Source organism: Erythranthe guttata, chromosome 11, assembly GCF_056151865.1.
Source record: "Erythranthe guttata isolate IM_541 chromosome 11, IM_541, whole genome shotgun sequence".
NCBI classification, from domain to species: domain Eukaryota; kingdom Viridiplantae; phylum Streptophyta; class Magnoliopsida; order Lamiales; family Phrymaceae; genus Erythranthe; species Erythranthe guttata.
The window spans coordinates 13,763,588-13,779,061 of NC_142543.1; the positions used below are offsets into that span (position 1 = coordinate 13,763,588).

Consider the following 15,474-nt stretch of genomic DNA (forward strand, 5'->3'; position numbering starts at 1 on the left):
TTGGGCATCGGTGATAGTGGTCTTCGATATTGGGCTCGTGGCCCAGTAGGTAAATAATTTGTAGGCCCATTGGGTTGGGTCAATTAGGCATATCAATAATATATAAAATTAATAAAAATATATTAACAGGTTGAATACAAGGCGAGTAAGGGTACATATGTTCAAAATCCGTATCGCTTACAGTTAAAATTTATAAAACACGTATCCACCCCCATTAGCTAACGAGCCGGGGATTACCCGTTAAATCCCAGGGAAAGCGGGACAGGGCTAGTACTCAGTGGAGCGAGTTAAATTGCCATCCCTAAGTATTGGTCCAAATTGCTCATAGATCTTTTGTGAAATAATGTCGAATGCCCTCTTCTTCTGATTATTTATTTCATTGGTTGGTCATTTTGTATTCTCCTATTTTATGTAACTTCTGAGGCTTTCTTTCTCCTTCTGGCGAATGCTGAATAGCGACAGGGAGGTTTTCTTGCACTTTTTTGAACTGGCGAACTGGTTCATGAAAGCCTTGGCAAATTGCTCGAAAGATTGCACGCTCCCGGGAGGCAATAAACCGAACCAGGCCTGAGCGGATCCAGCTAGGGTGGTAGCGAAGGCACGACATCTCACTCCTTCTGTGAGCTGATGAAGCGAGGCGGTGTTGTTGAAACGGCTTAGGTGTTCGGCGGGATCCGATGTGCCATTGTATTCGAACGAAATGGGTCGGTAGCTAGCGGGTATGGGGTCATCATCAAGGTGTTTTGCGAAAGGGCTAGATCCCACGAGATCCCGCCCTGGCCTGTTCCGTAGGGCCTTTAATTCATTCATGTCGCGTCTCAGGCTGTCTACCTCGGTCCTGACTCTATGACTATCGCCTCTTCGATTTTCCGAATAACTGTCGCCTTCGTCATCAGCTCGTCCCTCGTTCGGGGAATGTCTGGGATCCCTCCTGAGTCGGTTATCGTGAGGTAAACTTTGGGTGTAGTTTCTGATAGCCGCGGTGATCATGGTTTCCACCTCGTCTCGGGTATACGTGCGCTCATTAGGAGCCTGAGCGGGGGTTGTGGCTGGCCTTCTCGAAGCAGCTTCGCCATCCTGGAACTCGAAAGAGGGGCTGCTTGGAGCGAAGGGGATCCGGCCCTCCTTTTCAGGTGTAAGGAAGCTACACCCCGATCTATCTTTCTGAACGGACGATGGGTCAACCGGTGCACCACGGGCTACCGCATCCAAATCCTTCTGCAAATTCCGAGCGACTGCGTCTTCTCCGTCCATTCTTTCTCCACGTTCTCAGCTCAGATCTGGACTTCCGGGGGTAGATCTGATTTTTCCCGGAAGCTGTTTTCTCCTGATTTTTAGGCCTTTCCCACAGACGGCGCCACTTGATTTTGTCTGTGGGGCTTCGTCTTCCTCGAGTCACCTTCCGTGCTTACTCCGATGATGGTACCTGCAACGCCGGGAGGGGTTCCCGGCGGGAGAGCTCCGACGATCAAGTCAGTGATCGGAATAGAGGAATAAATGTGTGTAATGTAACAGTAAAGTGGTGTATTTTTCGTGTGTGCGTGTGTTTGATGATCCTTCTATTTATAGATGAGGAAACCTTGGCCTCCAAGGTTTCCTTTTTTAGGGTTTGCTCCCTCTTCAAGTTACGTGTTTGGGCCTGTATTGCCCTGGGCTCGATTTACCACGAGCCGATACTGGGCCTGCGAGCCGAAGTTCCGCAGTTCGTCGTTGAGGTCGTACGACCTAATGGTCTTTTTATATCATTGGGCTGAATTGTCATGGGCCTATTGTCGTGGGCCTAATTCGTATTGGATCTTTCCAGAATGGCCCGTATCAACTACTCCCCCCTACTCCTTAATTATCGGGCGAGATAAAACTTCTGTTTTGTCCCGTTCGATGAATATGGAGTATGGAGTGCGAGGTAACAGTTCGTTTTTAGCGTTTAATCTTTGATGGGGAAGCGTGCTCTACCGCCCTCTGCTGTCCTATCAATCAATGCAGTCGATTCGAGTTCCCTAGGTCATAATGAGGGAATGTCAATCGGTGCTTTCCGCGCCGAATTCGAGGCGGCCTGCTTTTGATCTCGTTCGTCCGAATGAGTGGTTGAGATCTAATTTCCTTTTATCTCTTTCCCTATAAATACCCCATTAACCCAACTTGTAAAAGTTTTTTCTTTTTGCCTACGCATCTCTCCTCCTGCTTGATTTCTGGTGATTCCATTTTCTGAGACAGAGCTTTCCTCCCTCAAGCCCACTTTTTTTTTCTCCAGCCAAGGTATTACTTCTCTTCCCCATCTTTTATTACCTCCATCTTATTCTTCAATTCGATAATGTCTGCCAATTCCCCTGATCCATTCGGCCAAAAAGTGCCCTCCGGGGAGGGGGGTGAAAACCCCGCCTTCTCTATCTCTTCTTCGTCGGATGAGGGACCTTTCTTCTCTCCCTCGGGCAAACTTTTGGAGCGACCCAAGAAGAAAAACAGAAAAGAAATTTCGTCCTCTGCGAGGAGTGGTTCCCCTTCCTTATCTGAAGGACGAGATTTTGATGACCAATGGGGACCTAGCACTTTAAGTGAGACAGATTTAACTAACTTAGTTCGCGACATAGGCCTCCCTACCGATGTCGAACTGGTTCTGCCTTCGCGAGATGATCGCCCTCTAAACCCTCCTTTAGGTTTTAGTACTTGGTTTTCAGAGCAGTTCTATTTTGGTCTGTCTTTCCCCATCTCGCCCTGGTTTTCCGAGATTGCCCAATTATGTAACGTGTCCCTTAACCAATTTCATCCCCACGCCATAATAATCATGACCGGGTTTCGCATGCTGTGCGCCTGGTCGGGGGTGATTCCCACACCAGCTCGCTTTCGAAGCGTCATGGTATTAAAAAATTCAAGTCCTTTCCATGTCTCTATCTCGGCTCGGCCGGGTTTTAAGATTCTGATGCCACCTAATAAGACCGATGGGTGGCAAGGTCATTATTTCTTTGCCCGAAATCCTGTTGACACGCCTTATTTGTGTCCTTGGTTCGCCACCCTGCCTGAAAAGAAAAGGGGGAAACCTTTGGCGGTTGACGAATGTTTGTTGAAAATGATATCCCATTTCCAACCGAGCTACGGCGTCCCGGATAGCCTTACCAGCTTTCCGCCAATGCTTCGCCACTTCTATTTTCACGACAACGGCACATATTCTCTAACTCGGGAAGATTTAGGTGGGTTTGGTTATAACACTGATTTTTACTTCGACTCATTGCCTTACTTCAGTCGGTTTATTTTTTGTTGCTTCGCTAATTATGTACGTTTATGTCTTGTTTCTCACCCATTTATCTCCTCTTGCCCGTTTGCTTCGGTGCGCAGATCTAAGGATGAAGAGGATGTTCCGAGGTGAAAAACCGGCTACCCGTCCTTCCGAGCCGGAGCCTGGGTTCGATGCTTCCGAGTTTCAGCGCCCTCTAATCGCTGAATCCGAGAAAAGGCCTTCAGAAGAAGGGGCTTTAAGGCCCCGGCCATCGAAGAAAAGCACCGCTCCTTCTCGCGTCCGCAGTGGTCCTCCCTCGCGACCTGAGGATTCTGAGCCTCCTCAGCGATCCTCCGCTATAGTTATTGCCTCATCACCGCCTCCTTCTTCAACCGAAGAAGTGATAGAGAGGGAACCCGCTCCGAAGAAACGGAGATCTGAGTTGGCCCTTGGGGCGGCTGGGTCATCTTTACCGGCCGACTTTGGACTGTACCTCTGCCGGAATGCTGAAAACGCTATTGCTGCGTGCCGGTCCTTGGCATTCCCCACCGATGTCGCCCATTTCGGGCAAATGAGTAAGGGCGACCGACTTGAGCTGCTTCTCCATAACATTACACAGGTTTGTTTCACTCTGTCTTTGTGAATCAATCTTTGCCATTGCATCTTGTATTTGAGATTGACTCTATTTAACCTCTTTGTGGGTGCAGCAATTCGCCATCGCCTTTTCGGGCCCTTTAGGGTGGGACGATGTGTCACGCGAGGCGTATGATAATCAGAGGAAAGAGGTGATGCAGCTCCGGAAGGAAGTCCGGGGTTTAAAGGAGAGCCTGGGGATGTCGGAGTCTTCGAAGGAGGGGCTGTTTGCCGAAGTGAAGAGGCTGAAAGAGAGAGAAAAAATCCTTGAAGCTGAAAAAGACTCCCTTGCATCCCACAATGCCAGTTTGGAGGAGAAAGCTAAGGGGCTTTCCAACGAGCTGTTCGCAGCTGGAGTACAAGCTTCCACCAATTTCACCGAAGGGGTGAAAGAGGGGCAAAGGTTGTTCCCGGGGTCGCCCGAGGGTCTTCGCTTCATCGAGGAGTTTGTTCGCCGCTTCTTTCACCGATTATGGCGTTCCACCACTTTTACTCGAGAAGCTTCAGGTTTAGCTCGTTTCTTCTTTTCGTCAGCGGTTGCGGCTGTTCGGAAGAGGTTAGGCGGTGCCGGCATCGAGTTCCCGTTGGTGGAAAACGAACTGGCAGAGGACCTCCCCGACGACGTGATCCCGGGTTTTGAGGGGGATGTAAATGAGGATCCCAACTTAGAGTGGTGGAGGCCGGTTTATCAAGGCCTCGTCGAAGAGTTCTCCCGTCAAGGGGCTATTACCGACTTCGTCGGAGATGTTGGGGCCCTTGGGACCGTGACCATTCCGACCGATGCGCAGGCAGACCTCATCTCACCATCCCCTCCAGATGCTGAGAATCGAAGTGGAGCAGACGCGGCGGTCCCGAAGTGAAGACGGCCAAAAACTTAGCCATTTTCTTGTTTGTGTTCTGATTATGTATTTTTAAACATTATTTTCTTTATTTCGTTTTGCCATGTATCCTTAACAATTCCTCCGTTTTTCCATATGTTCCGAAGCGTCTTTATTCATTTTTCAAATTTGTGCTTCGAGCCTTTATATTTGTCTTGTCTTGACTTCGAGTTCAGTCCATATTTTCATATCCCCGATCATTCTCATTTGTGCTTATCCTCTGAGCTTATCAGTTAACTTGATCTCAGAAAACTGTTTTTATATTTCAACTTGATGCTTGACCCCATCATCTCGCTTATGAATACGCGACTTAGCGCTGCAACAGAAAACACGAAACATCGTCATACTAGAACACACTTTTTACTTACTTTAGTAAAACACTCGATTTAACGCCACGGTGAAACACGCGAGTTAACGCCACAATGAAACACGCGAGTTAACGCCACGGTGAAACACGCGATTTAACGCTACAATAAAACACGCGATTTAACGCCACAATGAAACACGCGAGTTAACGCCACAATGAAACACGCGAGTTAACGCCACAATGAAACACGCGATTTAACGCCACAATAAAACACGCGAGTTAACGCCACGGTGAAACACGCGATTTAACGCCACGGTGAAACACGCGAGTTAACGCCACAATGAAACACGCGATTTAACGCCACAATAAAACACGCGAGTTAACGCCACGGTGAAACACGCGATTTAACGCCACAATAAAACACGCGAGTTAACGCCACGGTGAAACACGCGAGTTAACGCCACGGTGAAACACGCGATTTAACGCTACAATAAAACACGCGAGTTAACGCCACAATGAAACACGCGAGTTAACGCCACAATGGAACACGCGAGTTAACGCCACAATGAAACACGCGAGTTAACGCCACAATGAAACACGCGATTTAGCGCCACAATAAAACACGCGAGTTAACGCCACGGTGAAACACGCGATTTAACGCCACAATAAAATACGCGAGTTAACGCCACGGTGAAACACGCGAGTTAACGCCACAGTTATAACTTAAGTAAATAACACAAGTACTTTTTTAACGTGGAAACCCTCCAAATAAGGAGAGAAAAAACCACGGGGCCTAGCCCAGATCGGAAAATGGATGTTTATTAATGGTTTTTTGTGCGTACAAGGTGTGTCTCGATTTCACTGACTATCTGTCCTCCTTCGCTCTTTTTTTTTTTTTTTTTTTTTTTTTTTTTTTTTTTTTTTTTTTTTTTTTTTTTTTTTTTTTTACGCGAAGAAGCGTTTTAAATGGATGACATTCCATGCCCGTGGCAGTGGTTTTCCTTCTACGTCTGCTAGTTCATACCCTCCACCAGCCAAACATTTTGTGACCATGTATGGTCCTTCCCAATTAGCCTCTAACTTTCCTGTGTGTTTTAGTGCGTCAGCTCGGCGCAAGACCAGGTCGCCGATCTGGAATGAACGAGGCCATACCCCTTGATCGTATCGTGCTTTGATCAGGTTCTTACTTCGCTCCATGTGTAGGTACGCCGCTTCTCGCAGGTCAAAGACCTCATCCAGCTGTGTCCTCAAGGCTTCATCGTTTGTTTTCTCATCAAATGTAGCGATGCGAAGTGTGTCCATTGCCACCTCAACCGGAATAACAGCGTCGGTTCCATAGGTTAATCGAAATGGTGTCTCGCCGGTAGCTGCTTTGGCCGATGTCCGGTAAGACCATAGGACCGAGGGCAGCTCGTCGACCCAGCTTCCTCCTAGCTCATCCAGTCTTTTCTTCAGACCGTTGACGATGGTCCGGTTTGTGGATTCCACTTGGCCATTAGCCTGGGGGTGTGCTACCGCCACAAATTTCTGTGTTATCTTCATCTCTTCGCACCATGCGCGGATCTTTTTGCCGTTGAACTGAGTACCATTGTCTGACACAATACTGCGAGGTAGGCCAAACCGGCAGCATATATACTTCCAAATGAAGTGCATTACCTCATCTTCTGTTATTTTAGACAAAGCCTCAGCTTCAACCCACTTGGTGAAATAGTCCACCGCAACAATAAGAAATTTCTTCCTACCGGTGGTTTGAGGAAAAGGTCCCACCAGATCAATTCCCCATTGGGCGAAAGGGCATGGAGCGCTCATAATAGTCATTTCTTCTCCTGGTTTATGGATAAGTGGGGCAAATTTCTGACATTGCGCGCAATGTTGTACATATTGATGGGTGTCTCTCTTCATGCCGGGCCAATAATACCCGGCCCGATGTAATTTTTGCATGAGGGCCCGAGCTCCTCCATGCTCCCCACAACCTCCTCGGTGTACTTCGTCCAGGACACATTTCGCCTCTTGTTTTCCTAGGCACCTTGCATCCACCGTGGTGAAGGTCCTTTTATACAATACCTCGTGTCGCACATAAAAGTGCCTTGCTTTATATGCCAAACGATGCTGTTCCCTCTTCGTGCCAAAACGCTCTCCTCTAAAATATCTGAACAAAGGTGTTCTCCAGTCAGATTCTTCATCGATTACCATGACTCCTTGCATCGGGGTAGGGGCGATGAGGATGGTAATTTTTCGCTCGACACAGTCAACAACTGATGACCCAATTTTAGCGAGGAAGTCAGCTCGTTGGTTGTCGCTCCTCGGAAGTTGATGCACCGTACAGGCTTCGAAAGTTTCTTGTACTGCTCGAGCTTTATTCACATATCCCTTCATTCTATCATTTTTTACTTCATAATCTCCCTCTAGTTGGTGTATCACCAGTTGTGAATCAGAGTATATTCGCACCACTCGTGCTCCGAGTTCCTGGGCAATCTCCATTCCTCGGATGAAAGCTTCGTACTCCGCCTCGTTGTTAGAAACCCGAGGTAGTTTGACGGCGAACTCAAACTCCGTTCTGGTGGGATCAATGACTATTATTCCTGCCCCTGCTCCGGTTGTTGTTGACGACCCATCCACGTAAATTTTCCACTCCTTTTCGACTGGTATCCTGGTAGTTTCCCGGATGAAATCTGCCAGGGCTTGCCCTTTAACCGAGGTACGAGGTTGATACTGAATCTCGTATTGTCCTAGTTCGATGGCCCATTTGACAATTCGTCCTGACGCAGTAGGTTGACCTAAGGTTTGCCGAAGTGGTAGACTTGTGCGGATCACCATGGTATGCGATAGGAAATAAGGCCGGAGTCGTCGTGTGGTGAGGACCAGAGCATACGCTATTTTCTCGACTTCAGAATATTTACTTTCCGACGTAGTAAGGATTTTGCTAATATAATAGATTGGCTTTTGTTGGTTATTCACTTCTTTGAACAGAACCGAACTGATTGATTCATCGCCTACTGACAGATATATGAACAGTGTTTCCCCTTTTTCTGGAATGCTAAGGATCGGTAAACAAGTAAGGGATCGCTTTAGCGCGTCGAATGCGAGCTGGCACTCGGTAGTCCATTCAAATTGGGCCGTTTTTCTTAATATTTTAAAGAAAGGTAAACTCTTGTCAGCCATACGCGATATAAATCGAGCTAAGGCTACTACCTTCCCTGCTAAGGATTGGACCTCCTTGATGGAGCGAGGGGGTGTCATTTGGAGTACGGCCTCAACCTTATCCTGGTTCACTTTGATACCTTCCCGGTTAACAATATACCCTAAGAACTTTCCAGCTTGTACCGCAAATGCACATTTCGCAGGATTGAGTTTCATTCCATACAAACGAAGAGTGGCAAACGTTTCAGCTAGATCCGCGAGATGTGTGGAGCGCTGCTTGCTTTTAACTAGCATGTCATCCACGTAGACTTCGATGTTGCGTCCGAGCTGAGCCCGAAACATTCTATCCATTAATCGCTGATACGTGGCCCCTGCATTCTTCAAACCAAAAGGCATCACCACGTAACAATAAGTACCCGTGGCTGTGACAAAGCTTACTGCTGGCTGATCCTTCTCGTCCAACGGGATCTGATGGTATCCTTGCGAAGCATCCATCATACTAAGTAGCTCGCACCCGGCAGTGGCATCTACAAGCTGATCTATGCGAGGTAAGGGATAATCGTCTTTAGGGCAGGCCTTGTTTAAGTCCCTGAAATCGATGCACATTCGCCACTGGCCGTTGGCTTTCTGTACCAAAACTGCGTTGGACAACCATGTGGGGAATTGAATTTCCCTAATATGTCCGATGTCCAGAAGTCGTTGAACCTCTTTTTGTATGATTTCATCCTTTTCAGTACCGAAGTGTCGTCGTTTTTGTTTGACGGGTCTACACTCAGGTCGCAAATTGAGCCTGTGCACGACAGTGCGAGGTGAGATACCGGTTAAATCACTTGATTGCCATGCGAAGATATCCTCATTAGATCGCAACAACGCTATCAGCTCATCTCGGAGAAGTGGTTCTAAGTCCTTGCTTATTCGAGTTTGCTTCATCATGCCAGGGACGAGGTCAACCATCATCAGTTCGTCCATAGGCTGTACATGATTAACCTTATCCTCAGGGTCAATTCGGGGGCGTTTCTCGTCTCCCAAATCTTCTTTAGTGAGAGTGTCACGTCGCCCTCTCTCTGCTACCCTAACCATCTCAACATAACATGATCTTGACTGGGCTTGATCTCCCCGGACCTCTCCTACCATCCCATCGACTGGGAACTTAAGCTTCTGGTGAATGGTTGAAGGGACCGCCCGAAAGGTATGCAGCATCGGTCGTCCTATTACGATGTTATACGAAGTCGGCGATCCTTCCACGATGACAAAATTGACAGCTTGTGTGCGGGTTCGAGGTGGCGTCCCTATGGTGACGGGAATTTTAACTTGGCCAATCGGCGTCAGGGACCCTCCTGTGAATCCGAATATCGGAGTAGTGACAGGAAAAACTGGGAGGTCCAGTTCCATCTGTAGGAAGCACTCATAGGACATAACATCCACTGAACTTCCCGGATCAACGAAAGCACGGGCGACCTCATACCCACCAACATTAATTGTAATGAGAAGAGGGTCGCAATGGAAATCCTCCAGATCCCCCTCGTCTTCGGGACCAAACGATATAGTGGGGTATTGACGACTCTTCGATGTAGAAATCTGGCAGATTTCGCGTTGGTTCTTAAGGTTACCGAGATGACGTCTCCTAGCCCGATGGGTATCTCCTCCCGTAGGGCCCCCCGAAATCATCTGAATGTATCCTCTTTTCGGCGCGGGCGGTGGAGGCGGTGCTCGTGGCGGGTTCCCAAACTGGGCTTCACGCTTTTGTCCGCGGGGTGAATCTATCTTCACAAAATCTCCGATCTTGTTGTCTCTAATGAGGCGTTCCACCTCGTCTTTCAAGTGTGCGCAGTCGTCGGTCGTATGTCCATATTCGTTATGAAAACGACAGAAAGTTCCCAACGCCGGATCTCGACGGGGGGCTCCGCGAGCTGTTCGGGGCCACCGGAGATCAACCCTCTTCTCGATCGCGCACAACACCTGGGACAGAGGAGCCGTGAGGGGTTGATAAGATTGGAACCGGGATCCCTTAGCATCTGGGACAATACTCCGACTAGGAGCATTGGCATCCCTGCGAGGTAACACGGGTTCCTTGCCTCTCTTTACTTCACTAACCCGTACGTTCGCGACTTGGTGGGATTCCTCCACTTTTTGTTGGCGGGCTTCTTCTAAGTTGATGAACCTAGACGCTCTCTCTAATAAGTTATCGAAATCAGGGGACGGCTCCAACGCCAAAGCTCGGAAAAACTCATCATCTCTTAATCCTTGCGAAAGAGCCGCCATAAGCACCTCGTCACTGGTAGTCGGGACTTCCAGGGTGGCCGATGTAAACCGTTTGATGTAACTTCTGAGGCTTTCTTTCTCCTTCTGGCGAATGCTGAATAGCGACAGGGAGGTTTTCTTGCACTTTTTTGAACTGGCGAACTGGTTCATGAAAGCCTTGGCAAATTGCTCGAAAGATTGCACGCTCCCGGGAGGCAATAAACCGAACCAGGCCTGAGCGGATCCAGCTAGGGTGGTAGCGAAGGCACGACATCTCACTCCTTCTGTGAGCTGATGAAGCGAGGCGGTGTTGTTGAAACGGCTTAGGTGTTCGGCGGGATCCGATGTGCCATTGTATTCGAACGAAATGGGTCGGTAGCTAGCGGGTATGGGGTCATCATCAAGGTGTTTTGCGAAAGGGCTAGATCCCACGAGATCCCGCCCTGGCCTGTTCCGTAGGGCCTTTAATTCATTCATGTCGCGTCTCAGGCTGTCTACCTCGGTCCTGACTCTATGACTATCGCCTCTTCGATTTTCCGAATAACTGTCGCCTTCGTCATCAGCTCGTCCCTCGTTCGGGGAATGTCTGGGATCCCTCCTGAGTCGGTTATCGTGAGGTAAACTTTGGGTGTAGTTTCTGATAGCCGCGGTGATCATGGTTTCCACCTCGTCTCGGGTATACGTGCGCTCATTAGGAGCCTGAGCGGGGGTTGTGGCTGGCCTTCTCGAAGCAGCTTCGCCATCCTGGAACTCGAAAGAGGGGCTGCTTGGAGCGAAGGGGATCCGGCCCTCCTTTTCAGGTGTAAGGAAGCTACACCCCGATCTATCTTTCTGAACGGACGATGGGTCAACCGGTGCACCACGGGCTACCGCATCCAAATCCTTCTGCAAATTCCGAGCGACTGCGTCTTCTCCGTCCATTCTTTCTCCACGTTCTCAGCTCAGATCTGGACTTCCGGGGGTAGATCTGATTTTTCCCGGAAGCTGTTTTCTCCTGATTTTGTCTGTGGGGCTTCGTCTTCCTCGAGTCACCTTCCGTGCTTACTCCGATGATGGTACCTGCAACGCCGGGAGGGGTTCCCGGCGGGAGAGCTCCGACGATCAAGTCAGTGATCGGAATAGAGGAATAAATGTGTGTAATGTAACAGTAAAGTGGTGTATTTTTCGTGTGTGCGTGTGTTTGATGATCCTTCTATTTATAGATGAGGAAACCTTGGCCTCCAAGGTTTCCTTTTTTAGGGTTTGCTCCCTCTTCAAGTTACGTGTTTGGGCCTGTATTGCCCTGGGCTCGATTTACCACGAGCCGATACTGGGCCTGCGAGCCGAAGTTCCGCAGTTCGTCGTTGAGGTCGTACGACCTAATGGTCTTTTTATATCATTGGGCTGAATTGTCATGGGCCTATTGTCGTGGGCCTAATTCGTATTGGATCTTTCCAGAATGGCCCGTATCAACTACTCCCCCCTACTCCTTAATTATCGGGCGAGATAAAACTTCTGTTTTGTCCCGTTCGATGAATATGGAGTATGGAGTGCGAGGTAACAGTTCGTTTTTAGCGTTTAATCTTTGATGGGGAAGCGTGCTCTACCGCCCTCTGCTGTCCTATCAATCAATGCAGTCGATTCGAGTTCCCTAGGTCATAATGAGGGAATGTCAATCGGTGCTTTCCGCGCCGAATTCGAGGCGGCCTGCTTTTGATCTCGTTCGTCCGAATGAGTGGTTGAGATCTAATTTCCTTTTATCTCTTTCCCTATAAATACCCCATTAACCCAACTTGTAAAAGTTTTTTCTTTTTGCCTACGCATCTCTCCTCCTGCTTGATTTCTGGTGATTCCATTTTCTGAGACAGAGCTTTCCTCCCTCAAGCCCACTTTTTTTTTCTCCAGCCAAGGTATTACTTCTCTTCCCCATCTTTTATTACCTCCATCTTATTCTTCAATTCGATAATGTCTGCCAATTCCCCTGATCCATTCGGCCAAAAAGTGCCCTCCGGGGAGGGGGGTGAAAACCCCGCCTTCTCTATCTCTTCTTCGTCGGATGAGGGACCTTTCTTCTCTCCCTCGGGCAAACTTTTGGAGCGACCCAAGAAGAAAAACAGAAAAGAAATTTCGTCCTCTGCGAGGAGTGGTTCCCCTTCCTTATCTGAAGGACGAGATTTTGATGACCAATGGGGACCTAGCACTTTAAGTGAGACAGATTTAACTAACTTAGTTCGCGACATAGGCCTCCCTACCGATGTCGAACTGGTTCTGCCTTCGCGAGATGATCGCCCTCTAAACCCTCCTTTAGGTTTTAGTACTTGGTTTTCAGAGCAGTTCTATTTTGGTCTGTCTTTCCCCATCTCGCCCTGGTTTTCCGAGATTGCCCAATTATGTAACGTGTCCCTTAACCAATTTCATCCCCACGCCATAATAATCATGACCGGGTTTCGCATGCTGTGCGCCTGGTCGGGGGTGATTCCCACACCAGCTCGCTTTCGAAGCGTCATGGTATTAAAAAATTCAAGTCCTTTCCATGTCTCTATCTCGGCTCGGCCGGGTTTTAAGATTCTGATGCCACCTAATAAGACCGATGGGTGGCAAGGTCATTATTTCTTTGCCCGAAATCCTGTTGACACGCCTTATTTGTGTCCTTGGTTCGCCACCCTGCCTGAAAAGAAAAGGGGGAAACCTTTGGCGGTTGACGAATGTTTGTTGAAAATGATATCCCATTTCCAACCGAGCTACGGCGTCCCGGATAGCCTTACCAGCTTTCCGCCAATGCTTCGCCACTTCTATTTTCACGACAACGGCACATATTCTCTAACTCGGGAAGATTTAGGTGGGTTTGGTTATAACACTGATTTTTACTTCGACTCATTGCCTTACTTCAGTCGGTTTATTTTTTGTTGCTTCGCTAATTATGTACGTTTATGTCTTGTTTCTCACCCATTTATCTCCTCTTGCCCGTTTGCTTCGGTGCGCAGATCTAAGGATGAAGAGGATGTTCCGAGGTGAAAAACCGGCTACCCGTCCTTCCGAGCCGGAGCCTGGGTTCGATGCTTCCGAGTTTCAGCGCCCTCTAATCGCTGAATCCGAGAAAAGGCCTTCAGAAGAAGGGGCTTTAAGGCCCCGGCCATCGAAGAAAAGCACCGCTCCTTCTCGCGTCCGCAGTGGTCCTCCCTCGCGACCTGAGGATTCTGAGCCTCCTCAGCGATCCTCCGCTATAGTTATTGCCTCATCACCGCCTCCTTCTTCAACCGAAGAAGTGATAGAGAGGGAACCCGCTCCGAAGAAACGGAGATCTGAGTTGGCCCTTGGGGCGGCTGGGTCATCTTTACCGGCCGACTTTGGACTGTACCTCTGCCGGAATGCTGAAAACGCTATTGCTGCGTGCCGGTCCTTGGCATTCCCCACCGATGTCGCCCATTTCGGGCAAATGAGTAAGGGCGACCGACTTGAGCTGCTTCTCCATAACATTACACAGGTTTGTTTCACTCTGTCTTTGTGAATCAATCTTTGCCATTGCATCTTGTATTTGAGATTGACTCTATTTAACCTCTTTGTGGGTGCAGCAATTCGCCATCGCCTTTTCGGGCCCTTTAGGGTGGGACGATGTGTCACGCGAGGCGTATGATAATCAGAGGAAAGAGGTGATGCAGCTCCGGAAGGAAGTCCGGGGTTTAAAGGAGAGCCTGGGGATGTCGGAGTCTTCGAAGGAGGGGCTGTTTGCCGAAGTGAAGAGGCTGAAAGAGAGAGAAAAAATCCTTGAAGCTGAAAAAGACTCCCTTGCATCCCACAATGCCAGTTTGGAGGAGAAAGCTAAGGGGCTTTCCAACGAGCTGTTCGCAGCTGGAGTACAAGCTTCCACCAATTTCACCGAAGGGGTGAAAGAGGGGCAAAGGTTGTTCCCGGGGTCGCCCGAGGGTCTTCGCTTCATCGAGGAGTTTGTTCGCCGCTTCTTTCACCGATTATGGCGTTCCACCACTTTTACTCGAGAAGCTTCAGGTTTAGCTCGTTTCTTCTTTTCGTCAGCGGTTGCGGCTGTTCGGAAGAGGTTAGGCGGTGCCGGCATCGAGTTCCCGTTGGTGGAAAACGAACTGGCAGAGGACCTCCCCGACGACGTGATCCCGGGTTTTGAGGGGGATGTAAATGAGGATCCCAACTTAGAGTGGTGGAGGCCGGTTTATCAAGGCCTCGTCGAAGAGTTCTCCCGTCAAGGGGCTATTACCGACTTCGTCGGAGATGTTGGGGCCCTTGGGACCGTGACCATTCCGACCGATGCGCAGGCAGACCTCATCTCACCATCCCCTCCAGATGCTGAGAATCGAAGTGGAGCAGACGCGGCGGTCCCGAAGTGAAGACGGCCAAAAACTTAGCCATTTTCTTGTTTGTGTTCTGATTATGTATTTTTAAACATTATTTTCTTTATTTCGTTTTGCCATGTATCCTTAACAATTCCTCCGTTTTTCCATATGTTCCGAAGCGTCTTTATTCATTTTTCAAATTTGTGCTTCGAGCCTTTATATTTGTCTTGTCTTGACTTCGAGTTCAGTCCATATTTTCATATCCCCGATCATTCTCATTTGTGCTTATCCTCTGAGCTTATCAGTTAACTTGATCTCAGAAAACTGTTTTTATATTTCAACTTGATGCTTGACCCCATCATCTCGCTTATGAATACGCGACTTAGCGCTGCAACAGAAAACACGAAACATCGTCATACTAGAACACACTTTTTACTTACTTTAGTAAAACACTCGATTTAACGCCACGGTGAAACACGCGAGTTAACGCCACAATGAAACACGCGAGTTAACGCCACGGTGAAACACGCGATTTAACGCTACAATAAAACACGCGATTTAACGCCACAATGAAACACGCGAGTTAACGCCACAATGAAACACGCGAGTTAACGCCACAATGAAACACGCGATTTAACGCCACAATAAAACACGCGAGTTAACGCCACGGTGAAACACGCGATTTAACGCCACGGTGAAACACGCGAGTTAACGCCACAATGAAACACGCGATTTAACGCCACAATAAAACACGCGAGTTAACGCCACGGTGAAACACGC

The 15,474-nt window shown here is 48.6% G+C and overlaps 3 protein-coding genes across 3 annotated transcripts; 2 read left to right on the forward strand and 1 right to left on the reverse strand.

The window, feature by feature from the left end:
- Window positions 1-1,741: 1,741 nt before the first annotated feature.
- On the forward strand, window positions 1,742-4,859 carry LOC148767035 (uncharacterized). Its single transcript, XM_088825923.1, has 3 exons — window positions 1,742-3,185; window positions 3,331-3,830; window positions 3,919-4,859. Exons 1-3 carry the CDS (start codon window positions 2,312-2,314, stop codon window positions 4,702-4,704), a joined length of 2,160 nt encoding a protein of 719 aa, XP_088682049.1. The 5' UTR covers window positions 1,742-2,311; the 3' UTR covers window positions 4,705-4,859.
- Window positions 4,860-7,983: 3,124 nt separating this feature from the next.
- LOC148767036 (uncharacterized) lies at window positions 7,984-11,332 on the reverse strand. Its single transcript, XM_088825924.1, has 2 exons — window positions 8,222-11,332; window positions 7,984-8,022 (listed from the first exon to the last, which is right to left on the reverse strand). Exons 1-2 carry the CDS (start codon window positions 11,330-11,332, stop codon window positions 7,984-7,986), a joined length of 3,150 nt encoding a protein of 1,049 aa, XP_088682050.1.
- A 453-nt stretch (window positions 11,333-11,785) lies between these two features.
- LOC148767037 (uncharacterized) lies at window positions 11,786-14,903 on the forward strand. The gene is made up of 3 exons (XM_088825925.1): window positions 11,786-13,229; window positions 13,375-13,874; window positions 13,963-14,903. Exons 1-3 carry the CDS (start codon window positions 12,356-12,358, stop codon window positions 14,746-14,748), a joined length of 2,160 nt encoding a protein of 719 aa, XP_088682051.1. The 5' UTR covers window positions 11,786-12,355; the 3' UTR covers window positions 14,749-14,903.
- Window positions 14,904-15,474: the final 571 nt, after the last annotated feature.